Source organism: Euprymna scolopes, chromosome 31 (assembly GCF_053919585.1).
Source record: "Euprymna scolopes isolate OS-2025 chromosome 31, ASM5391958v1, whole genome shotgun sequence".
Lineage (NCBI taxonomy): Eukaryota > Metazoa > Mollusca > Cephalopoda > Sepiida > Sepiolidae > Euprymna > Euprymna scolopes.
In genome coordinates, this window is record NC_136512.1 from 90,336,678 (window position 1) to 90,363,974 (window position 27,297).

General features: G+C 34.8%; 1 protein-coding gene across 1 annotated transcript in view; it reads right to left on the bottom strand.

Annotated features, from left to right (window-relative positions):
* The window catches only part of LOC145255857 (uncharacterized), a 254,038-nt gene that overhangs the window by 112,658 nt on the left and 114,083 nt on the right, over nucleotides 1-27,297 (bottom strand). Inside the window, exons 4-6 of the mRNA XM_080114622.1 lie at nucleotides 23,512-23,733; nucleotides 13,036-13,257; nucleotides 6,628-7,089 (exon numbers count right to left, since the gene is read on the bottom strand). Of these exons, the coding sequence (XP_079970748.1) occupies nucleotides 6,628-7,089; nucleotides 13,036-13,257; nucleotides 23,512-23,733 (906 nt within the window). The remainder of the gene's footprint in view (nucleotides 1-6,627; nucleotides 7,090-13,035; nucleotides 13,258-23,511; nucleotides 23,734-27,297) is intronic.

Consider the following 27,297-nt stretch of genomic DNA (forward strand, 5'->3'; position numbering starts at 1 on the left):
GTTTATTTATTTATTCATTTATTTATTTGTTTATTTAGTTGCTTTTTATTTATTTGTTTATTTATTTATTTATTTGCTTATTTATTTATTTATTTGTTTGTTTATTTATTTATTTGTTCATTTATTTATTTGTTTATTAATTTGTTTATTTATTTGTTTGTTTATTTATTTATTAGTTCATTTATTTATTTGTTTATTTATTTGTTTATTTATTTGTTTGTTTATTTATTTATTTGTTTGTTTATTTATTTGTTTGTTTATTTATTTATTTATTCACTTGTTTATTTGTTTATTTGTTTATTTATTTATATGTTATCTATTTGTTTATTTATTTGTTTGTTTAGTCGTAGTTTTTTTGTCTAAACGAACATTGTTTACATCGTGTCGTCGTGTGAAGCCTTAATCTAACCTTTCGTAGTTCGGTTATTACTTATTATTCTCTTGTAGCATAGCAGTGTGTACGTATACATACGCAGGTGTCCCTATAATGTCCGAAATTGTATTCTAAGATGTGACTCACACTATCTCCCTCTTCCTTCCCCTCTTCCTTTCCCTCTTCCTTTCACACATGTATTTCCTTACTACCGCTCTTCAATGTTTGAAGGTTAATTAAGGCGGGAGATTTAACCGCTATTTTTTTATTTCGTTATTTGTCGCCGAAACGTTGAACAATCAACAATGAATTCGATGCTGCTCGCCATGTTTTGTATGACAGGGGTTTCTGTCTGGACGTCTATACGATAACAACTCATTTATATTTTCTTAAAATCTTTGTGGCGAGTTTTACCCCAACAATATAATTTGCTCTTAATTTTTTTTTTTTTGGCATTTATATAAAACCAAGGCAGAAGAACTTTCATCTTGAATTATTTGAATTTCTATTTGTTAAATCATTATTCCAGTTCAATCAACGATTGTGGAAATCTTATTCCATCAGACTACCCCACTATTTTAGGCCCACTAATTTGACAACCATTGACCTGATATCTCCGATTTTCCGATGCGTTAGGCCTCATCTTATTATACAAGATTATTTTTCACAATAAAGATTGTATCACCTGGTGTGTATACGTATATACGTGTCAGGTTGTATAGCGTCTGTCTATGTAAACGTGTCTATGTAAACGTGTATATGTGAACGTGTCTCTTGATGTATTTACGATCTCAAACGTATATGTTATTTACGTGTATATATATCCATATTACTGGGCTGTATTTTCTAGTGACCCGTTGGCGCATGCGTGTGTATGTGCAGATTCAATTGGTCAGTTCATAAAACAGGACTAATATATTGTAGACACCTTTATGTAAACGAGACCAATAAACATCGTCTGGCTGCCACCGGACAAAAAGGAAACATACTTTCTTCATGGCCGCTGTTGTCCGGCGGCTAGTATTTTCTTCAAAGTCCTATTGTTGAGATACTTTTCTTCTGAAAGTTATAATTCACAATTCTTTATTTCCATCTTCACTCGGAGTTTCCACATTCCCTTCGTTTCTACATCTTCAGTTGATTCAGTCGATGCTTCCACAGGCCGCAGAGACAAACTCACTTCAAAGACAATCTCCAGTCAGTTTCGACTGATCTTTGTTCGCTATAACTGAGAAACTTTTCATGTGTTTCGAGAATATATGATAACTAGTTTTTTTTTGTTAGCTATCTTACATCACCAACCAGGTCAATCTTATTCTGTTTGTAAATTATAGTTTTTGTAACTAAAATTCCGATCATTTATTATAGAAGTATTTATCCACATTATCCAACACGTTGAGTTTATTAAATTTACGACTCTTCAAATTTTTAGTAAACTCCCCCGTCTCTGCCTTGTTTTCATTTTGTATTTACGCGTTTTTGAACAATGTTTTTGTTCTTTCCTTCTTAGTTTTACATTTACTGATGAACAATAAAGTTGTGTCCAAAATACACCACGTCTCAGAATATTGATTGTCGATAAGAGTTTATGTGGAAGGTTCGTGCACATTTTCACATGACACACGCATCCTGGAGACAGTACAATCAAACACATATCAAAATGACTAGCTTTTATGAAGAAACAGAAATGCATTCTGATGGACTTAATTTCGTAATTAAATTATTAATTTTTAATAAGTTTAAAATAATCGGTTTTAGAACTTAATCTTATTGCATCTATTTATTTCAATAATTAATCGATTACTAGTAATTGACGAAACTAATGTCTAAGTAACGTAGGGGCGAGAAATACAAATACACGGCAAATTTCTTTTTAAAATTAAACGGATCGCATTATACTAGCTGAAGAGAATGTATGTTTCAGAATAAAACGATTTCCATTTGCAAATATCATGAAGCCAATATGTCAGACAGCTGGCCAAATTTGTAGATATTTTGGGTATTTTCATAGAGTGGGTGTGGCCAGTAGAAAAGCGTTTAGTGTATCATATGGGCGAGGGATCATTTTCAGTGGTCATAACAATTACATGACTGATTTCATTTAATTATTATTCTTAGCAAGCTCAAGTGTCATAAACCTCAAATACCGCCTTTTATCATCCATTACTCTAACCCGACGCACAAGCATCGGCCCTTTCCTTCCGCTTAAAGTTTCTTTCTTTCTTTTTCTTTTTTCTTTTTAGCCCCATGGAAATTACTCAGCTACGTAAAGAGTTTGGCCTTTAAGAAGCGGAACTAAAACAAAAGTAGCTTCCGCTTCAGATGTAAATATCCGCCCTCGCTTCCGGCCGTGCGCAATTAAGTTGGCGAAAAATAGTTCCCCGATGGCGAGTGTAGGAAATAGTTGGAGAGCTGCGCCTGGTGAGGAAGAGGTCGAGTTGAACAGAGCAAGTAATAAAACTATATTACAACAAAGGGACAATAAAACGGAGCATGAATTAACATGCAATATCTACTTAGTGAGGTCGTTTTCATACGTAATTTATCTCTTAGTCTAATGATAAGAACGTGATAATGTAATTGTTCAACTTATAAATAGAAAACAAAAAAAAACTCCCCCACATTTAGAAAGAAACAAATTGCACACGACAGCACATCATCTATATAACAATAAAAATGAACGTACGTATGTCCGGCCTGCGTCAATAACCACGTATGCAAATTAAAATTTTATGAGCATTGCGAGGGAGGCTTGATCTTAATAATGTCTGATTATAATAAAAAAAAGAAAGAATTCCTTTTATGTTTGTGAATTTTTAGATGAGGATTTATGATTCGGGTTATTTAGATTAATCGGACCTTTAACGTCATCATTTGCACAGCGTTTTGGATGATATAATCTGAAACCTTCTTCAGGTGTATCTTGTTAAACTCGGGAATCTTTCCGTCGATCTTGTGCCATAGTAAAACTACTGAGTAAAATTCAGTTACAAGTGACACTCTTGTGGAGATTAAAGGTTCAGTCCTTAGTATGGGCGACACTCAAAATACAATGGCGAGTTACTGAGGATTCTCTCCGATTATGGCTGAGGAACAAAAGGATTCTACCCGCGTCGTTTAAACAATGGGTTACATTCCAGATTCAGTGCAAAGTACTAAGTTCGACAAGAAGCCTTTGAAGAAGGTTGGATGTAACATCGGCCGAAACGTGGCGCAAATAAAACGGAAGATGACAACATAGTCCAAATAATCTAAATAAAATTTTAATGTATTTATTAATATTTATTTATTGATAGTTCTTTATTATTGTTTTTTTATAATTATTTATTGTTATTTATTATTTATTTTTTATTTATTATTAATTACTTATTATTATTTATTATTTTATTAATAATTAATTAATAATTATTTGTAAATAATTATTTATTTGTTATTATTTTTACTTATTGTTTATTCATTTTTAGTGATTTATTTATATTTATTTATTAGTATTATTTATTAATATTTATTTATATTTATTTATTAGTATTATTTATTAATATTTATTTATATTTATTTATTAGTATTATTTATTAATATTTATTTATATTTATTTATTATTATTGATTTATTATTATTTATTTATTATTATTTATTTATTTATTATTTATTTTTAATATTTATTTTTTAAATTTAATTCATAATTTTTTTCATATTATTTATTTTTATCTATTTACTAAGTTTTTATACAGGTTATTGTCTTTGATTATTAATTAAAACTCCTAATATTTTTAACACTGGTTGTATGTATAGTATTTTCAACTTTGGTACCCCCATTCTTTTTTATCCTTTAAATATGTGGCATTAACCGTGGCTGTTGTCATGATGTTGTGATTTGGAGGAGGGGATCAATTAATATTATCGTTAATTGTAGTAATAGTATTTCTCTTATCAAATTTTTGGCAGCATCTTGTTTTCCCAGGCATCAAGCACTTTCCGCAAGATTCTTTTGAAGTACTCCAATATTGCAATAAATTCTAATTTTCTCAGCCCACTTGTCAAACCCCTTTGTCACACTCCATAGAGCTCCTATCTTGAGGAGACTTCATGCTTGACAAGCTTCTGGGCTTGACCTTTACTCCTGATCTAAAATGGAACATATAAATCAAATCTGCTGGAAAAATGGTAGGATCCTTCTACCACTCTAGTAGATATCTAACTCCTGATGCAGTTACCAATATAAGAGCAAGGTAAGGCCAATGATGGAGTACTGTTGCCAAATCTGCGCAGGAGCTGCTAGAAGCAGCTTATCCTGCCTTGACAGAGTTCAAAATAGACTTCGTAGCCTAGTCGGAGATGCCCTTTTCTCTTCCCTGTAACCTCTTTCTCACAGAAGAGACGTTGTAAGTTTGTCTCTGATGTATCCTTATGTTCATAGAAAGTGTTCGATTGAACTTCAGTCTATGCCCCCCCTCGCCAAACATTCATGAAAAACACTTGTCTAGCTGAAAACACTATCAATAATTTCCACCACTCTTTATCTGTGACTAAACCTAAACTTAAATTCCATGAACAAAGCTTCTTTCTTAGAACTGCACGCCTGTGGAATTGTCTTCCATTTTCCTGCTTTCCAGCTTACTACAATATGGTTGTCTTCAAGTCTAATGTAAACAAGTTCTTTATGAGCCGTTCCACTTAAGTTAACAAATTTACCGAATTTCCATTACTAACGATTACTATATTGTCCAATTTCTACTGTACACTCTTAAACCCTTATCCTCGAGTGGCCTCTTGGCCTTGATAAGTGGCGATGCCTATGTAAAAAAAAAACACTATCAATAATTTCCCACACTCTTTGTCTGTGCTTAAACCTAAACGTAGATTCCATGAACAAAGCTTCTTTCTTAGAACAGCACGCCTGTGGAACTCTCTTCCGTTTGCCTGCTTTCCGGCTGACTACCATCTGATTGTCTTCAAGTCCAATGTGAACAAATTCTTGATGAACGTTCCCCTAAGTAATCCAATTTACAAAATCTCCAATACTTATGATTACTACGCTATAATCCAATAACTAATGTATACTCAAATTCCAGTATAAACCAATGGCCACTACCAGCGAGAAATCAATGGTATGCGGCTGTTGCGATAATGCAAATTTATTTGCAAATTCTATCGAAGGAGGTGGAGAGAGCTGGACGTCTGGGTAGACTTGTTGTCACTCAGCTTCCAGAGAACACCACAGGTCTCCAAACCGATCTTTTGTTGACTTGTGTGAAAGCTCCATGTGAGCCAATAATAATGATAATAATAATAATAATAATAATAATGATAATAATAATAATAATGATAATAATAATGATAATAATAATAATAATGATAATAATAATAATAATGATAATAATAAAAATAATAATGATAATAATAATGATAATAATGATAATGATAATAATAATAATGGTAATAATAATAATAATAATGATAATAATAAAAATAATAATGATAATAATAATAATGATAATGATAATAATAATAATGATAATAATAATAATAATAATAATGATAATAATAAAAATAATAATGATAATAATAATAATAATGATAATGATAATTATAATAATGATAATAATAATAATAATGATAATAATAAAAATAATAATGATAATAATAATAATAATGATAATAATAAAAATAATAATGATAATAATAATAATGATAATAATAATAATAATAATAATAATAATAATAATAATAATAATAATAATAACAACAACATGAGCATTAGGAACAATACCGAAAAACTTTGGCAAAGAAATAAAGAGATTGGAATCAGCGGTGATCCCTTTGAAAAAAAAAATTACAATAAGTACAACCACTAATGTCTTCAACTTCCACAATTTTTTTCTCCATTTTCAAATCTATTAAATAAATGGTACAATTCGATCTTTTATTTGAACTCCAGTAATAGTTTTTCGACGTGAATAAATGTGTTGAATCAGAAAAAACTGTAATAACTCATTCAGTTAACTTATTTTTTTCTTTTGTTCTGTATTTGCTTTTAGGACACTTTTTCTTATCTCTATTTATTGTAAAAGCCCAATATTATTAGTTTTTTTTTAGGCTTTTTCTTTGTAATGTTACAAAAATTACGATGATAATATTAAATGATATTAAAGTTACATCGTGTTCCATATGGGGGAGATTAATTCTATGGTGCACTTTGGAGGTATCTGTAAATCTACCATGGTTTAAAAATCAATAAACAACGGAATATTTACCTTGAATAGATGTCATCACTGAAACAACCAATGAAAATGGGATGACGCTTTCAGGGGGCATTGTTGTCTCTGTGAGAGGAATCGATTCTTTGAGGTCAGAGGTTACTTCCATTCTTGAACTAGGACCATCCGCCGTTGTAGTCCGTGGTATAAACAATCGCCGAGCAGTTTTCCAATCCAAATGAATCCGAACTCGAAACAAATATGTCGTGTTGGCTTCCAATTCGCTGATTTCGGTTGTTCTTGGTGATTTTGGTCCGAGACTCGCGTCCACAGCTGCTGGCTGCACCATTATTTGCATCCACTTCTCTAGGTTGGACTCTCTTGATTCCTTTCTATACTGAATCTCGTAACCCCGTTTGTAGTTAAGGAGGTTACGATTTAAAGGAGGCAGGAAGGTTAGAGATATCGTATGCGCCCCTCGGATTTTTGTCGTCACGTTAGTTACTGCATTTGAACTTACTGAAATAAAACATAATAATCTTCAGTTTCAGAAGCAGCATCTACACCACCACCACCACCACCACCACCAACAACAACAACAACAACGACGACAGCCGCAACAACAACAATAATAATAAAAATAATAATAAAATAAAAAATATTATAATGCCAGCATCAATTGGCGCCACATCAAATAGTCAAGGAGTATGGAAAGACTAAGGAGAGAAAGCACTAATCAGACCTCCACTGGATGAGTGAGAAGAGGACTTTGACCTTGGAGAAACTAATTGCCACCAGAATTCCAGTGAAGACCAATGGACGCTGTTAATGAGAAATCAATGGTAAACAGCTGTTGCAACAGTGCAAATTTATTTTCCAAAATTATCAAAAGAGATAGAGAGTACTAGAAATTTGGGTAGACTTCTATCACTCAGACTCCAGGGAACACCACAGGTTGTTTACAAGGAGGAATCTTTTATGAGGGGCTGTGTGAAAACTCCTAATGAGTAATAATAAGGATTGAGATGGATGCACAACATTTTGGGGTGATATTTGGAGTGTTAAAAAGGAACGTAACGGAAGTGCGTTCGTGGCTGAAAGATGTAAGGAATGAAATGGAAAATTTAAGCAAACCGAAGATGCGAAAGCAAACAAAGAGAAAGTTTAAAACAGAATGTCGGAAAATTCTTCGATCGTTGTTGCCGACCGACTTTCGATATGTTGAATAAATCAGTTCCATGGCAGATTTGTGATCTTGAATTTTCTGTAAAATGTTAGCCACAAATTTTTTCTCCATTTTCAAATCTATTAAATAAATGGTACAATTCGATCTTTTATTTGAACTCCAGTAATAGTTTTAACTAAGTTGAATCCGAATTTTGATTTTATTTGCTACGATATTTATTTATAAAAAAACATTGACGTCAAAAAAGAGTAAAGCCATTGACTCTGGCACACAGAACTTCTTCAAAAGATCTATTAATAAGTCAATACAATAGAGGCATTTGCCACCATTCAAGGAAACATCTTGAGCCTGCTCTCGGCTTGCCAGCAAGACATCCGATGAATTTTCTTGATTTATTTATCTTCCTCTCATGGTGGAGAGGCGACATGGAGTCTGAAGCATTCCATACGTTTCTCTGTCGACAGACGACGGCTCTTATCCATGCAATTCTTTACTTGCCTGATCAACTCTGGTGTTCTGACTTCCTTACTTTTCCCATACCGCACATCATCCCTTACAGATTCCGTGCCTTTCTTGAATCTCTTATGCCACTCAAAAATTGAAGCTCACTTCATGCAAAATGGTCCAAAAGCAGTTTGAAGCATTCCATATGTTTATGTGGCATTTTTTCCGAGTTTAAAACATCATTTTCTTGCATATCGTTCTTCTAAAGTGTTTTCACGTCCATATTGTATTCTTGAAATTCACCAGCTGTGACAATCAGGCTTTAGTAGAGTGTATTCCAATTCCTGCTGTAGCTGTTCATGTGAACCTGAAAGCATAAAAAGTAGCCATATTTTAATAATAACAATTAATAATAATAATTTTCAAGATTCTACAAGAATTTTAAAATGCCTGTACAAAAAGTCTAAATTATTAAAGGCACCTAGTATGATACAATGGTGGGAAAGTGGAATTGAAGAAACAACTCCTCCGAGGATGAGGAGCTCTCTGGTCCGCCCCCCAAAAAGAAAATGTCCCGTCAGCATTCTCCGGTAAAGGCGCCTCAGGCAATTTACAATAAACCAAACCCTTCTTAAAAAGAGAAGACAAAATCATTGGGCGAAAAATTTCGTTTTGAAAAAGGCAATTTTAGATCATCTGCAACTGGTATCATTTCATTAATTAATATTTGTTGAAGTTTATGGTTTTCAGAAAACCGGAAGTTCTATACAAATTACTTGTAGCATTAGGCTTGTTTATTTTCAGCTGTGTGTTATTGACACTGTAACTTCACGAGGGAAAACCGCCCCCCCCCAATATAGAGATATATTGTAATCCGTGCTACAAAGCTACTAACGCCTGAAAGTATCCTGTACCTCTATAAGGCCACCATTCGCCCATGTATGGAGTATTGTTGTCATATTTGGGCTGATGCATCTGCTACTAGTCTCTCACTCCTTGACAAGGTTCAAAAGAGAGTTGCCAACCTGATAGGTCCTGAACTGTCATCCAAGCTTCAGCTTCTGTCCCCTTGACGAAATGTAGCATCCCTGTTCAACAAGTACTTTAACGGTTATTGCTCCGAAGAACTGCAAGCACTTGTACCCCCTAGACATAAATATCCCCAAACCCGACAAGCAGTAAAATCCCACCCCTTTACAGTAAAGATCCCTACATGTAAGGGCGCCTTCTACTCCAGTAGTTTCTTCCCCATAACCGCTAGACTTTGGAATTCCCTTCCGGGTCCCTGCTTCCCCAACTGTACTGACATGCAGAATTCAAGTGCAACGTGAACCGACATCTTGCTACCCAACTCCCTACACACCACCTTTGATGCTTATGTCCCTAATAGTAGCCCCCTACATCAAAGTGGCAATGTGCCTTGTTTGGGGTGAAAATGTAAAAAAAAAAAAAAAAAAAAAAAAATCACACATAACAGTACGACTGCGACAACTGAACAACAAACGTAAACCAAACGCTTCATCTACACGACTCAACACGACATGCCTGGAATAATAAAATATTACATGACGTTATTTCCGTTCATGACGTCACTTCCGGTAGAAAACACTTTCGTGTACGCGACCCAGCATGTCTCCAAACAATTTCGTTGACATGACTCGGTACGATCCCAAATGATTTCATTGGCATGGTGCAATCCCGAACAACTCCATCAACACAACCCTACAAGATATGAACAATTCCTTCGATATAACCCGACATGCTAGCAAAAGATCCTCGACAATTATTTCCTGAACATCTTTTTGTAGTCCTTTGATAAACTCAGTTTTTGCTGTAAGTAGGCCCGACAAATACACTGACAAACATCTTGAACACTTTCATGCATACTCATCACAGAAACATGAGTAGAAACACTAGTAGTAGTAGGGCGCATTTACAAAAATCCAGGTTCTCCTCGACGGTCGTACATCTAAACAATATGATATAAATGTGGGAGTGCCTCATGGGGTCTATCCTTGGACCTCTATTGTTACTAATATTCATAAATGACCTCTCTGATAAAATTGTGTCCGAGATGGGTATATTTGATGATGATACCATGCTCTATAACAGACATGACATGAAAACAAATGAACACATATCTAAAGAAATGGCAGAAACACTAGAGGATGACCTCTAATCTGTAATGGAATGCGGACAAAAATGGATGGCCACATTCAATGCTGCCAAGACTAAAATTTTTTCCTTCAATAATTACAAGAAACCTTTTCTACCACCAATAGCAATGACCAAAGATTCATTATCTGAAAGTACTTCTTTTAAACTCCCCGGCCTAACGTTCGCAGGAAACATGAGTTGGAACAATTACATTGAGAGCATTAGTAGTAAGAGGCTCGCATTTACAAATATGCGTGGACTTAGAACTAACTTAGACGATGTAGAATCATTTCTCCTAGCAAACTCCCCGGATATCTTAGCAGTAAGTGAAACTAACTTGCACTTCTCCATCTCCTCTAACCACTTTAACATGTCTGGTTATCTTCCACTTTGTTGTAAGGACTCTGACAGACACGTGCACGGACTTGGAGTCTACTTTTCGTAACACCCTCCTCGTGACTAGAGAAACTAAACTAGAATCAGATGACCAGGCCTTCATGTGCTTTAAACTAATTTTACAACACTAGTAGTTACAAAATACCAGAGCCCACAGAATTGCTTATCATCTTTTTTTTCTCTTTGTTGTTAGTAGCAGTGAAGTGTTGCTCTTTCTATTTATCTTTGTAGCAGTCTTTGTAATGTTTGTTCATTATCTCCTAATAGCGACAACCACACACATTCGTTTACAAATTTGATGCAGTTGATGTTAGCATAGTAAGGAAACAGGTTCGTTGATTTCAGAGGGGTGGCAGAGATGTCAGTGACAAAACAAACTCTGGATTATCACGGCTGAGGCATCAAAAAAAGCTGTAAAATGTGCATGGAGAATGTTGGTGACTATGTAGAAAAATCAATTCTGGAGCACAAATGTTTGTTTGTTTTAGTGGTTCCACTCTTGTTTTCATAGCTCTTCAATGTTTTAATTTTAGAGTTTGGAACGGCGGTGACTATGTAGAATAACCAATTCTGGGACACAAAGGTCGCTTGTTTTAATGGCACCTCTTCCCATTTTTGTAGATCTTCAATGTCTTATATATTGAATAAAAAAAAAAAAAAAAAAAAAAAAAAAAAAAAAAAAAAATATATATATATATATATATATATATATATATATATATATATATATATATATATAGGTCGCCTTACTTTTCAAGTGAACCTTGTAGTTCTTTTTTTTTTGTACACACGGTGGTCACCACTTATCAAGGCCCAGAAGCCACTCAGGGATAAGGGTTATTGCAAGTACAGTACGTTAGTGTAGAGATTTGATGAAGTGTTTACTTAAGGGGGCGGTTCATTAGGAATTTGTTAACGTTGGACTTGAACACATCCAAGTTGTAGTCAGGTGGGAAGCAGGCAGACGGAACAGAGTTCCACAGACGTGCAGTCTCTTTTAAAAGCGTTTTTGTGTGCCATGAGATTGCAACTGATACTGAGACTATTAATAAGAATCGGAATTGAGAATCAGAGAATTGAAACTCTTTCATGTATCAGAATCCTAAAGAAATTCGTGACGTCAAAATCGATTCTTGTAATTATCTTTTTTTTTAATTTAATTTTGCTGAAAACAAAATCTCTCACTGTTGGTCGTAATGATAAAATCTCATTTATAAAGCTCACTATGTCTGCCTGTCTGTCTCCATTTTTTCAAACTGTATATCTTCCAAGACAGAAGGCCGCAGAGCTGCACAAGACGGATCAAATGATTGCATTTTTCATGAACCGTTTTTAATAGGTCCTTATCAAGTTAAAATAGTTGCTAAGGGGTTAAAATTGAAAAAAAAATGAGAACTTTCATAAAACGGAAATGGAATCATGTTGTCTTTTCTAGGACAACAATTCTATCGTTTCACCCTGTCATTAAATATTTAGAGATTTATAAATAATCGGAATCAGGACTGGTAACTGTATCGGAATCGGAAAAGTATTGGAATCGTTTTATCAATAATTACAACACTTGTCTTTGTTCTCTTCAATACTGGAAATATCATATGTTCTGTTTTAGCTTTTTCACAAATCAACAAAAAAATGAAGAGCATTCCAAAAGTAATGACTCCAATTTTTTTTATTCCGTTTGAAAAGATCAGAGAAGATTGCAAATTGTATTGTTATGATGACTGAACATATGCATTCATTCCCTGAAAGTTCCATCTCTCTATTGCAGATACTGACGATGTGAAACTGTAAGGAAGCACTCCCTGTCATGGACGTGCTCCAGAAGCACAGATGTGTCACGGTATTCCTGAAAAGTGCGACGATGACTATGCAAAAAAAAAAAAAAAAAAAATGTGGTACACAAAAGTTCACTTATTTTAATGGCACCACCGCTGCTTTCGTAACTCTTCAACTTTTTGAGATAAATATAAAGACGGCTTTACTTTGGAACTACCCTCACATAACAAAGCACACTCTGGATGCTCATGCACAGCCGTTGTTCCTCACTGACAAAGTACATTAAGAATGCTGGTGACTAGGTAGAAAATTAAATTCTAGAGCACAAAAAGTTCACTTGTTTTAATGGGATTACTTCCGTCTTTGTAGCACTTTTACTTTTCGAGTTAAAAAATCGGAGGCTTTACTTTTGGTACGACGCTGGTAGACTAAAAAGGCAAAAAAGTTTATATTTTTAATAATAAGATCCAATGATTTTCTGTGAATACAAACAATTTAGAAATTACCTGTGGAAGGTCGATAGCAGAAAAGGACTGGACAACACTGGCCTGCATGCACTTGGGGTTCTGGACAGACAGGATTTCGTGATAGCCTTGGCAAGTCTGGGCACTGCAACTGATGACACACTCTCTGACCGTTCTGACGACAAAAACACATTTTACAGTCGGGAGAATAAAACATTTGTTCTTTCGAATTGGACAGATTTTTATAGACACACGTGTTGTCATCTACAACAAAAAAGAGATGCAAAAATGGATGGTAACGTTCAACGATGCCAAGACAAAGCTCGTTTCCTTTAATAATTACATGAAACCTTACCAACCACCAATAGCTATGGCTAGAAATACTTTACCTGAGAGCACTTCATTCAAGCTCCTTGGCTTAACGTTCACAGGAAACATGAGTTGGAATAAATACATTGAAATTATTGCTAAGGCTGCTTCTAAGAAAGTGGGATCCCTCTATCGTGCTAGAAAGTTACTTACGCCTGAAAGTACCTTGTACCTCTACAAAGCCACCATTCGCCCATGTATGGAGTACTGCTGTCACATTTGGCCTGGTCCATTTGCTACTAGCCCCTCGCTCCTGGACAGGGTCCAAAAGAGAGCTGCCAACCTAATAGTTTCCAAACTGTCATCTAAACTTCAGCCCCTGTCCCACTGATGAAATATTGCATCCCTCTGTTTTACAAGTATTTTAATGGTTAATGTTCTGACGAACTATAAGCCTTTGTAGCCCCTCGACGAAAATACCCCCGACAAACCAGACAAGCAGCGAAGTCCCACCCCTATATAGTTGAGATCCCTAGATGTAAGAAAGCCTTTTACTATAATAGCTTCTTCACCAGAACTGCAAGACTTTGGAAATTTCTTCCGGTTTCCTCAACTGTACTGACATGCAGAAGTTCAAGTGTAATGTGAACAGACATCTTGCTGCTAAACTCCCTACATAGTACCCCTGCAACTTAGATCCCTGATAGTAGCCCTCTACATCAAAGTGGCAACGTGCCTTGTTTGGGTTGAAAATGTAATTAAAAAAATAGTTTCCTCATAAATCATGGCCAAATATTCAAAATAACATATTATTCAAAACCCAAAATAAAATCCTCTCAGCACGGTTACTCCACATTGGCTTACATGAGGAATGATGCACCTTCTCCAAGTAATGTTGCTTCTAGTAAGAGCACTTTGCTGGATACTCCACCCGACTAGATGAATTCTCAGAAAAAGAGAACATAATACAGAGTGGAACGATAAAACTGTCGCCCAAGAAAAGACGACATGATTCCATTTCCGTTTGATGAAAACTGATTTTCTTTTTTTTGTTGCAGTTGGCCAGTTGTGATTTTCTTTTTTTTTGTGCTAGTTGGCCAGTTGTGTACAAGTCTCAAGAGCGATACAAGCCTTCTATCATGTCTGAAAGTGAGACAATGTTCAAAGAGTGAGATCGGAGATGCACAACAGGACGATTGTCAGCACCCTCAAAATGCTTCGCTAGATTGCCATGAATAACAGGGACGTACCCAGGGTGATGAAAACATAGTTTCATACCGCGGTTATGGTCTTTAGTGTGCTTTTAAGTGAGGGCCACATCATGCCACCTCACATCTATGCAGTCGGCTTGAAAGTCAACACCAAAGTGTACTTTGATGTGCTAGAGAGTGTGGTGATCCTTTGGTGCAATCAAGGGGCTGCTGGCAAACCCTGGATGGGCCAGCAGAATTCGGTGCTGGCCCACAAGTCCAAAGAGACCAAGACTTAGATTCAAAAGGCGTGCTACAACTTTGTACCCTTCTCCCACTGCCTCTACCTCTTCCCCTGACCTGAATTCGCTGGACTAGATCATTTGGCCATACGTCGAGAAAATCACAAACATGACTTCCCAGAACACAAAAACCAGCCTGATAGCCACCATCAACGGAATATTCGCTGAGCTCCTGCTGGCACTTGTAAAAAAAGCATGTTCCCAGTTCTGGACTGTAGTGGATAAGTGGATATATTATATATATCCCTCAGTCTTACAAAATGGGAAAAATTAATTGAATTGAGGAAGAAACGAACAACGTGTTAAATTGAAATAAACGAACTAGAATTTATTTCATGAAGAAACAAATGAAAGAAAAGGGTACAGCACGTGTTTAGTTTGGTGTGCGTCTCTCGCTGTTAACTGGTGAGAAGGGAAGTCTATTGTTGGAGAGAGAGAGAGAGAGAGAGAGAGAGAGAGAGAGAGAGAGAGAGAGAGAGAGAGAGAGAGAGAGAAAGTCAATCCAGTTTGGCGCGCGTCTCTCACTGTTAGCTGTTGAGAGGGAAAGTCTATCATTGTAGAGAGAGAGAGAGAGAGAGAGAGAGAGAGAGAGAGAGAGAGAGAGAGAGAGAGAGAGAGAGAGAAAGTCAATCCAGTTTGGCGCACGTCTCTCACTGTTAGCTGTTGAGAGGGAAAGTCTATTGTTGTTGAGAGAGAGAGAGAGAGAGAGAGAGAGAGAGAGAGAGAGAGAGAGAGAGAGAGAGAGAGAGAGTCAATCCAGGCCATGGAGATAGAAAACGTGTAAGGTGTATGTACTGTATGTTGGCTCTTGCCTCACACATAGTAGCAGGTGACGAAAGGGGGCGATTGGTCCGTCGACCGCTCAGGTCGGGAGCCAAATCGAAAAGAAGCTCAGGTCTCTTGCTTTTGTAGTTGTTTCCGGTGTCCTTTGCGCATGTGTGGATTTCCTTTAAGGGGAAGTGATGTTTCCCATGCGTGCGTACGTGTGCGCGTATGTGTGCGTACATGTGTGTACGTTAGCGTGTGTGTGTATGCACATGAATGTGGGTGTATGTACGTGAACATGAATATATCTACATGTGTGTACGTGCGCGCGTATGTTTGTGTGCTCGTGTGTATATGACAAGAAAAATGGCTTGAGATGTGAACGCGTGTTTTGTGTGAGACTAGAAAAGGGCTCGCACAGGACCTGTATTGAAGCAGTAATTGAGGCTGAAGGCGGATACATTGAGTAGATTTCAGCTCTACTACATAATCAAGTTACCTGAATTGATTTTTTCAATAAAAGTTTTAAAATAATGCTGCAGTGTTATTTTATTTAGGGCGAGAAATTTATCGTTCCACTTGTATATCTATCTCTGCATCTATCTATATAAGTGAACATGTGTGTGTGAGAGAGAAAAAGAAAGGACACTTCTCAACCTATATACTCAACGAATTTTTGATCTACAGACTTGAAATTTGGTATATAGGATATTTAGACACGTAGAAAACTTTTCAATCGGTTTTTATCTGGAAAAAAGGCTGCTAAGGATAAAATTTGGAGGGGGAGTCATCGGATTTTTATGTTTGCCAGCTGTTTCACGTGAATGGTTCACATGACAGATTCATTATGTTTAGAATAAGTAGGCTTGAAAAAACCTTTTAAAAATCTTATCAAGCTGTCTTTAATTTTTTGGTTTCGATTTCAACTCAAATATTTTGTTTTACTAACACGAATTGAACTGTTTAGAAAAAACATATAACAATCGCATGCATATATCTCAGTTTCTGTATGGATTAAAATATAATATCTTACGAAAAAAAAAAAAGATAAAAAAATAGCTGTCATCCACCCTGAAACCTACTAAAGTTTAAAAAATATGTAATAAATATATTAATGAAAATAAACAGCAAAACTAATAAAAATAAAATAAAAAGTCCCTTGATTTCGGAAAATGGGGCAAGGGAAGTAACTCTAAATATTACTTTATGAAATGACTTCCCCTTGACTATTTTTATTATAACGTACGTATATGAATTAATTTTCATAAAGGGACATAAACTCTGTCTGTCTGTCTGTCTGTCTGTCTGTCTGTCTGTCTCTCTCTCTCTCTCTCTCTCTATATATATATATATATTTTAATAGACACTTGAAAATGAGGGGGCGTGAATTTAAAAAAGCGTTTGCCTAAAATATTATATAGGGTTTATTGAAAAGAGCATAAAATTTCACATTGATCCTGAAAATATTGTAAAAATAGAATCAATAGAAAAATTTTGATAGATTTTTAAAGTTTAAAAATTGAAAAATATTGAGTTCGTAAAATTCATTACTGTTTTTTAAAAAATAAAAAAAAAATATTTCTATTACTTTTAAGACAACTTTATTAGTTTATTTTGGAAGTATAATCCATAAAAAAATAAACAACCCACTTTTAAAGGAGAAATTACGAGTTTTTTTTATATTTTATTCGCAGTTTCATATTAGGGGTGTCAAAAGTTCCTACAAAAATTCTGATACACCTAGCAGAGGGAATATGGTGAAGTATTTTATATATATATATATATATATATATATATATATATATATATATATATATATATATATATATATATTTTTTTTCAGAAATTTAGATAAGATTAGTCATCGGTACCGTCGGTTTCAAACCTGATATTAGGTTCCCATATTACGCTCTCTTCAGCCAATCTATCTTAGCTGTCTATGCATGTTTCCACTTCAGATGAGATAGATAAGTTGAAGCGAGCTTGATATAGAGACCTCAATCGGTTCCCTAATATAAGGTTTGAAACCGACGATACCGATGGATTATCTTATTTAAACTTCTAGAAAAAATATATTAGACTCTTATTTTGAAAAAAACTTTCCTTATAAAAGAACACTCAGCTGAAATCAAGACATACTTACCAAGAAGTCACCTCACCAACGAGACGCTAAAAACTTTAACACTAAAAGTCGAATTTTAAAGTAACCCCCTCCTCCCACCCATGCCCTCAGCCACACCAGAAATGAACCTCCCAGACCCTCCCCCACAAGTTCCTTAAACCCCAAACTAAAACATTATCGACATACCAAACAACTCCCACCTTTCCTCCTTGTTCCCTTCCTCTCTTCCTCTTCCGCCCTCCTCGCACCCCCTGACTTCATTCACTCTTCCACTCTTTCATCCCAAAATAGCGAACGTTTCTGTAAAAGTCTGAGGACGCTACAGACGGCCCCCCAAAAAACGGCCGTGTAGCCGAAACAATAATGTAACTTAACAGAAAGATACGGTAATAAAAAATAAAACGCATATTTGCTCTACAATAGTACTGAGCACTTTCTTCAGTTTTCATTAATTACCATCTCCACTATATATATATATATATATATATATATATATATATATATATATATATATATATATATATATATATATATATATCTGTGGAAACATACTTTATTCCCTTATAATATATACTAATCCTTATTTAAGAAGCTCAACGCAATTACAGAGCAATATGACAAATGAATGACAAAAGTCTATATTACAAATTTAAGGATGTTGACCATCTTACAATTTTATTCCTTTAATTCAGTTGACGTTTACAATTCTTAACAGTATCTGTTTCGTAGCACAAAATAAATCACTTAATTATTATATCAATCAGTGAATCTATTTTGCCCTTAACTCATCAGAAGAAATAGCAACAATCAATCCATCAAAAGAAAATAAAGTGCGTTTTGCCATGATTAAAATCCGAAAATTGGAAGAGAAGCTGTAAATACCTTATAAGGTGTTTATATTACGCCATTTGGAATAGGCGCTGTGTTAGTTTGTCACTGTGCAAAGGGAGATAACATTCGTTTACTAAAAGATTCGTTCATTTTTTTCATCTTTTATTTTCCACAGTTTTGTTTCAATGTTTTGATTTAATAAAAATCTATCGCGAATGAACGAATGAACGAATCTTTTAGTTAACGAGAGTTATCTCCCTCTGCACAGTGACAAACTGTAAAACAGCGCTTATATATATACATTTTTTTTTTTATATATTTTGTATATATTTTTTGTATTATTTGGATTATTCGGACTATTGTTCTCATCTTGTATGTTATGATCACGGTAAGGTGTTTTGGCCGATGTAACTCGCAAAAACTCTTGACACACCGCTCACACCCCCAAATCAGAGGTTATATCGGCTGAAACCGTGTTCGAATAACAATTTAGAATAGAACAGTAATAGTAATTATTCAAGAATTATTGTTACTTCGGGATCTTACGTAAAAAAAAAAAAAAAAAAAAAAAAAGAGAGCAACGATCCACCCTGAAACCCTAAACAACAACAACAACAACAACAACAACAACAACGACGACGACGACGACGACGACGACGACGACGACGACAACAACAACAACAACAACAACAACAACAATGAAATAAATAGTGTAATGATAATAAAGGGAAGTAACTCTAAATGTTGTTTTATGAAATTACTTCCCCTTGACAATTTTTTTTTTTTAATTACGGCATATTTACGTTGACACCTCGGTTCTCGTTAGATTAAAAAGGTTAAGCAATGATGAACCTTGCCAGTAGAAAATGGGAGACCATTTGGGAATACCAAATGTTTTATGTTGGAGCACAAGGACACCTTTCTGTATCGCCATCAAAATCTAATTTCGCTGGCAATCATAAAAAGGAGGCTATCCTTTTGTGACAACGGTTAGCGACACGAATTGAAACGTAGGTATGCCAAGTTCGAACCCAGTTTGTTCCTTACAAACATTTCAAGCAAACCAATGATTGATCTTGTGTCTTACTCTCCTGAAGAGGAGGTTAATAAAACATATTTTCAAGTTAAGAAAACATAATAGTGCAGTTGTTTAGGTGCAGGAGGTGCAGCAAAAAAACATTTGGATGAGGTGAAGTGGAGCATCAGTTACAGATCCCCTATTTATTTACATCCCCACGAGGGTAAAGTTAGACATAAGGTCAGTTTTAAATGTGGAAACAATTCAACTCCTCCAATTGAGGCACTGAACTGAGACAAAAATATAAACTGCCTCAGTCTAGAAGGGGCTCTCTTACACTGAAATGATGAAAGTAGCAGAGCAGCTACTACACTTTGCTCGTAGCCCAAAATCCCAGGAGAGAGGTTTTGTTTATCTCCTTCCCACGTCGGGAAGGTTAGACACAAGGTCAAGTAATCGAAATTTTAAAAAGCCAGCGTCCTAGACGAAACACACTTTGGCAAAACAAAAATTGCCAAAGCATCCTCGTTGGTATTTCTCATTATGGTCGTCTCGGGCGAATAGCAATAAACGAATCTTTTCTCAAAGAGTAACTAATCCCTTCTCATAGGTCAAGCCTGGGAAAGTGGAGCTGGAGCTCCTAGAACTGCACAGGACTATGCCTCACATCGGTAGAGAACGAGCCATTCTAAAAAAATGGTTTGGTTTATTTTGGTATGAACCCCAACCTTGTTGGAATTTTTGTTTGTACCAATCCTTGTGCTTCCCCCCCCCCTGTATACGTTTATTATATTTGTATTCTGGCTCTTATATTTGATTTTCTGTATTTTGTATCTTTTATTGAACTTGGGTTCGTACGAAACTCCATTTAATTTGAATAAAAGGGCAATGCCAGCTCCCTGATAATGACGTCACTGGTCCCAGCACGAAGATAGGGCTCTTTTGGATTCCGGCAGCGGGGAAGTTGGACGCGTTTCATTGCCTGTCGTAATCATAACTTATATGAATAATCATCCTAATGATACTACAGTGAGCAACTAATATTATATGTTAATGTTATTGTGATAAATATATATGGCTGTTTTAATACAGAAGTTAATCTAGATATGAATTAGCAATCTTGATAATAAGTGCACTATTTGTGTTAGTTCTTCCACAGATTCTATTCATCCTAGCAAATATAATATCTGTAGCCAGATGATATTGATAATACTAGAAATACATTCATATGTGCTAATTATGATGACCTGCAATGTGGCAGCAGTAACAATCTAGTGACGGATTTGACAGGTTATGCAGTTAGAACGTATTGGGGTTATGCGTTGAAGAATTAGAATATTTGGTGAGGTCGTGAGTAGATCGTTGTGGTTATTTTAAACTATAATTGTTGAGGGTACCGGATTTTAACCTGGTATAAAGTCTCATTGGTAGCTACGGAAACTGCAGATTATGTTGTGGAGATATATTCAATTAAGACAGTAAAGCTAATTAAGGGCTAGAATATTATTTAAAATAAATTAAAGGTAAGATAAGCCGGGTATAAGTCGGGGATTAAGTAGAATTAGTTATTAGGCAGTGGAAATGGCGCGCCAAGGAGGTAAAGTGGTTTCAAAGTTATTATATTTGCATTGGAATTATTATGTTTGCTTTATGCTTGTATTGGAATATCAACTCACTTTTAGTGTTAACCAAAGCGATATTTTGTGGGTAAGTGATTATTCTAACTGACTCGGATAAGCACAGGCGACAGATTTTGGAACATGGGGTATAGGATTTGGAATCACCAATAGTTGCCAGTTAATAGAGAAAGGAGTGTTTTTAGATTAAAGCTTTTTTTAAATCAATGTTGCTAGAGATGTTCTCTGTTTCATTTCTGCGTACGTATTGCTAAGTGATGACATGTGGTTTGAGATTCTCAGCTTATTTAACGTGGAAATGGATCCTATTTAACAACAAAAATAACCAAAATACACTAAAAACATATACCTATCTGCAATTTCCGTAGCTACCAATGAGACTATATCCCGTCTAGTCTATTCCCCTTTAATCCAACACGTTCCCTGTAGCTTTACCCCTCCCACAAAACTTGACCGCTGTGGTCGAACTACTTTCTGAAGAATGACAAGACCTTTCCACTCAAACGGCTTATGGAAGCGAGGGGCCGAGCGTTGAAGAGAACTTGGTACTGGCTTTCTGTGTTTATTCCTTATCATTACTTAGTGAAATTGCAGATTGACTAATCTCCTCCTGCTTTACGGAATTTCCGTTCTTATTAATGGCTGATCAACAAAATACGATAAAACTGATTTTTTAAAAATTGAAATTCTACTTGATATTTTTTTCTAATTTCTTTTTGTAGATAATTTTTGATGAATACACAAGCATGTCACATAGTTTTCCTGTTATTTTATTTGTATCAGTACAAATTGTAGCAATGCTAAGTTAGTTGGGCAGTTCATGTATGCCGCATGCCAGTTTCAAGGCTTTATGGTGAACTGTTCAAAGGTAAAAGAACCGCAGCAGAACAGCGGAAATGGTTCAAGGACAATTTGAAGGTCTCCCTCAAACTGTTCAGATTGTATTCTAACTCATGGAAAAATCTAACTCAAAACAGATGTTATTGGCGTGCCGCAACTCACAAAGAGGCTACAATTGCTGAATCCGCACACAACGAAGAACACATCAAATTAGAAAAGATAGAGCGGCCAGCATCTCTGATACAGAATTATCCCACAGATGTCCAACATGCGGGAAATACTTCAGAGCTCAAATCGGTCTAACTAGCCATTTTTAAACTCACTGAATAATTGCATGATCATTATTATTATGAACGATGATGATGATGATGATGATGATGATGATCATTATCATCATCATCTGTAACTGTGATCTTAGTTATATAATTACAAAAAATGCGTAAGCTTAAAAGTATCTCACTCCCGCTGCAATCTTTTACCTTTACAAGAGTAAAATACGTCCTAAGATGGAGTACTACTGTCGTATCTGGGAAAGAGCTCCTAAGAGTACATAATATCAGATATTTTGTAATTCATATGCAAAACTAGAAACATAAAAATGACTGTGATTGAAACATTTTATGGCTGTAAAAAAGTGCCAAAAATAGGCGCTGGATGATGGATGATCTCCTTAATATGCGACCTTAAGAGCAAATGTCACATAGCCCACTTCACAATTTAGTTGCCCGAGGAGCCCCTATAGGTGAATGCCGATGAGATGAGGCTGCCTAGACAATTTTTGTTAGACCAGATTGCTTCTTTTTTAACGGGGCGCTGGCTTGATTTTCTCCACTTTCTTGAACTTGTGTCACATATTTCTGTTGTTAGTAAATAATCAGTCACTCTGCAGCCTTCATTTGTTATTTTTTCACACAGTCCGGAGACGACTCGAGGATAAGGGTTAATGGGTATACAATAGTCAATGTGATTATAGCGCTTTTAACATAGGTAGTAAGTTGGATTACATAGGGGGACGGTTCATGAAGAACTTGTTTACATTGGACTTGAAGACAATCAGATTGTAGTCATCTGGGAAGAAGGCCAACGGAAGAGAGTTCCATAGGCGTGCAGTTCTAAGAGAGAAACTTTGTTCATGGAATCTGTTCTTCAGTAGTTGCTGTGATTTGTTGTTGTAAGTAACACTAGACGATACACGAATTAGACACAAGTACGTAATATACACCCCCTCCACGTTTTACATAAGACCTTGACGATATAACATATTCGTTCTGGCGTCTTAATATATATTTTTCTAGTATACAACGTTGTTTCATGGGGTGTCAAGAAAAACGTGATTATCAGCTCGTGTCAATGATATCATGGCTCCCACATTTTGTCGTTTTTTTTCATAAAGTTTCGAGAACGACAATTTTTAAAGAAAATAATTATTTTTAATTTGGTTCTTGTCTTTTTTTTTTTTTTTTAGAAATACTTTTTTATTTTTTTTGTGTTTTTAATAACTTACCGTGAGTTGGAACGCATACGATTTTGTAACAGCACCCGGATGTATTGATCAATTCTTTAAAGCATTTGTAATCCGGGTCTTTCATTTCGGGTATCGTTTTTTCCTCGGGGCAAATCGTTTTGCAGGCGAAACTACCGTTCGTCAAGCACTGGCATTTTTCTTCACATTTTACGTGAAGTGTTTCATTCACGTCGAACCATCGATTTCCATAAAAACAACCACCTGGAATATTAAAAAAACAGAAATACTAAAATGACATTCATGCAAAAAAAAAAAAAAAAGAAAAAAGAGAACTCTATTTGTTAATGGAGTGTAATATTTGTTAGGGCGTGTGATCAATTTTATTTGTTAGAACCGGCTTAGAAGTCTGAGAGGTGATGCCCTTTTCTCCCTCCCTGTAACCACAGAAGAGGCAATACGAGCCTGTCTCTTATCTATTTTCATAGCAAGTGCTCGTCTGAGCTTCAATCCATGATCCCCACACACCAAAATTTAACAAATAATACTTGTCTAGCTATAACAACTACCAGCAATTCCCACTACTTTCTATCTGTACCTAAATCTAAAGACAGATTTCATGAACAAAACTTCTTTCCTAGAACTGCCCGCCTGTGGAACTCGGTTCCGCTGGCATGCTTTCCAGCTGACTACAACAAATTAAATTATTGTTTTTCGCTGTTTCACAGCTCATCAATGCGGCTATATATATATATATATATATATATATATATATATATATATATATATATATATATATATATCTTCTATATAATACTAAAACTCTGTCGTTCTTGGTTGTTTGCTTGTTTGCTTGCGCAATAGCTTCCTCCTGCTGCTGCTACTACTACTACTACTACTACTACTACTACTACTACTACGCCTCCCCGTCCTTATCCTACTATTACTACTACTGGTTGACATGTATTTTCCCTACTACTACTCTAAACAGAATGACTCATAGAAATCTACCTATATTTTTTTTTCATTTTAATATACTTTCATAGAAATGTTTCTGTTATGTCACAAAAAAACTATTTTCTTTACGTCACAAGTGTCATACTCATACATTAATTCCATAGCTAATATAACATACTGACCCCTTAGGGGATGTTTTGCAACTATTCTATATTACAACTATACTGTCGCAATTTTCTCTCAAATAAATCAACTTTGACCTGTTGACAACGTATGTTTTTACTGTGTACGTTTTCAGCGGCCTAATTTTTTTGCGTTTTAAATCATCCAAATAAACAATTGTTAATACTTTCTGCATGTTTTTTTTACATCGTTCATTTCCGTATTACGTTTAAGTTATTTTAACGCAGTTTTCTTACAAATAAATATAATATTTAACAATGTATTTTTTTACTGTGTACGTTTTCAGCGATCCAATTTTTATTTTTTTATTTTTTCCACGTTTAAATTAATAGATATTTCAAAATTTGAATTTAACTTTAAGCATTATGGTATCTGTTCAGTGCACATTTACTTATAAGTATGGCAAACCACTTATAATTCAATGGCTGTAATATTTTTTTCAAGATTAAACAATTATAAACAGAACGACTCATAGAAATCTATCTCTATTCTTTTTTCATTTCAATATACTTTCATAGAAATGTTACTGTTATGTCACAAAAAACTATTTTCTTTACGTCACAAGTGTCACGCTCATACATGAATTCCATAGCTAATATAACATACTGACCCAACGGGTCACGAGTAGTCTAGTATATATATATATATATATATATATATATATATATATATATATATATATATATATATATATATATATACAATTTTAATCTTTTAGATATTTCAACCTTGAAATATATATATATATATATATATATATATATATATATATATATATATATATATATATATATATATATATATATATATATATTTAAAGTGATGGTTGTGTAGTTCCAACGAGAGAAAAATGTATATTTAAAAGAGTGTAGCCATCAACAATTGTGGGTTTTTTTAAAAGGTTTTCATCATATTTTTATTTTAAAATATTTTTATAACGCGTTTCGAGCTTAGGGTGTGCTCTCTTCAGATGTTTTCGTAAAAAGTTTTTCTTTAAAATGGGAGTTTGTAGAGTTACCTCCGCTGATATTAAATATGTTTTTCAGAGTGATGCGTGGGCTCAGACATTCTGACTCCAACTGTAAGTGTTCAAAGTGTCCGGTCAAAGTTATTTTCAAAGAGTGGTTTTTGGTCCATATGGTGAAGGTTTTTATGAGTTTTTATGAGTTTTTTTGGGTTCTTTTTAAAGACTTTCTTTCCCCATGTATAGCATACACTCACACACAATCACACACGCATACATATACATTCATGTACATGTACACATGCACACGCACATGTACGCAGGCATATATATATATATATATATATATATATATATATATATATACACTTTTTTTTCCAACCAAAACACGCATGTATATATGCGCTTAATCATTCAGACATACGTACACGCACCCACACACACACAAGTAAGATGGAGAATAGGTAGGAGAAGATATATATACACACATACACGCACATACACACATATATGTACACATATATATGTATGTGCATATACACTCACAAACATCCACATACTATGTAGGCACATACACATACACACACACAGACATATGCAGGGGCTCACACATACGCGTATATCCATATCCACACGAACACATTTACCCACTCATACATGTGCATACATATGTATACATATATACACACACATACATACGGATGTGTATACACTCATCCACCCATATATATATATATATATATATATATATATATATATATATATATGGGCACATGCACTCATAATCACACATACACATACATATTCATACATCCCACCTTATGTATATATTGGTTGAAGTTTCCTTTCTAATCCAAGCACATATGCATACATGGATTCGGTCACCCAAACATAAGTGCACGTATACACACAAACAAGGTGTAGCATAGATAACAGATGATATATACATATATACACACACGCATACACAATCATATGTGCACACCCACACACACACACATATACACACGCACACACGCGCGTACATACACATACATACGTATAATTTCCAGTTGTTTGTTTAGTTAAGAGAAATGGTACTGTATGGGCACGCGCACCTGCGAAAGTGTGCGTGTGCCTTATTGTGCTTTTTTTGTTGTTTCGTGTGTGAGGGTGCACACCTACCCAAGCATGCATGCGTGTAAGTGTATATATATATATGTATATGTATATATATATATATATATATATATATATATATATATAACTACTTCATTTATTCGCATAAATTTAATATATGAAAGTATAGATTTATGCGTAAACTTTAAGTATTTATTTCAAAAGTGCTCAATACGTAGGTAGAGCTAGTTAGTAATTTATAAAATATATATGGCGATTAAGCTACACTGAATATTCTGCGTTTAAACGCAGAATATTCAGTGTAGCTTAATCGCCATATATATTTTATAAATTACTATATATATATATATACATGCACACACGATTCTATCTAATCTTTTGAATATTTTTAAACTGGAATATATATACCAGCTTCTATTTCTTTAGAAATGAAAATGAAACTTGTTATTTGATATTTATTTCGTATGTCGACTGAAATTGGACAGTTTTTCAGTAACCATATCGAAAATAAATATTTTGTGATTAGCTATGCCCTGAAATAATGTTTAGACAGTTAATAGGGATACTATAATTTAGAATATGCGAACGTTTTCTGCAGTGCATAA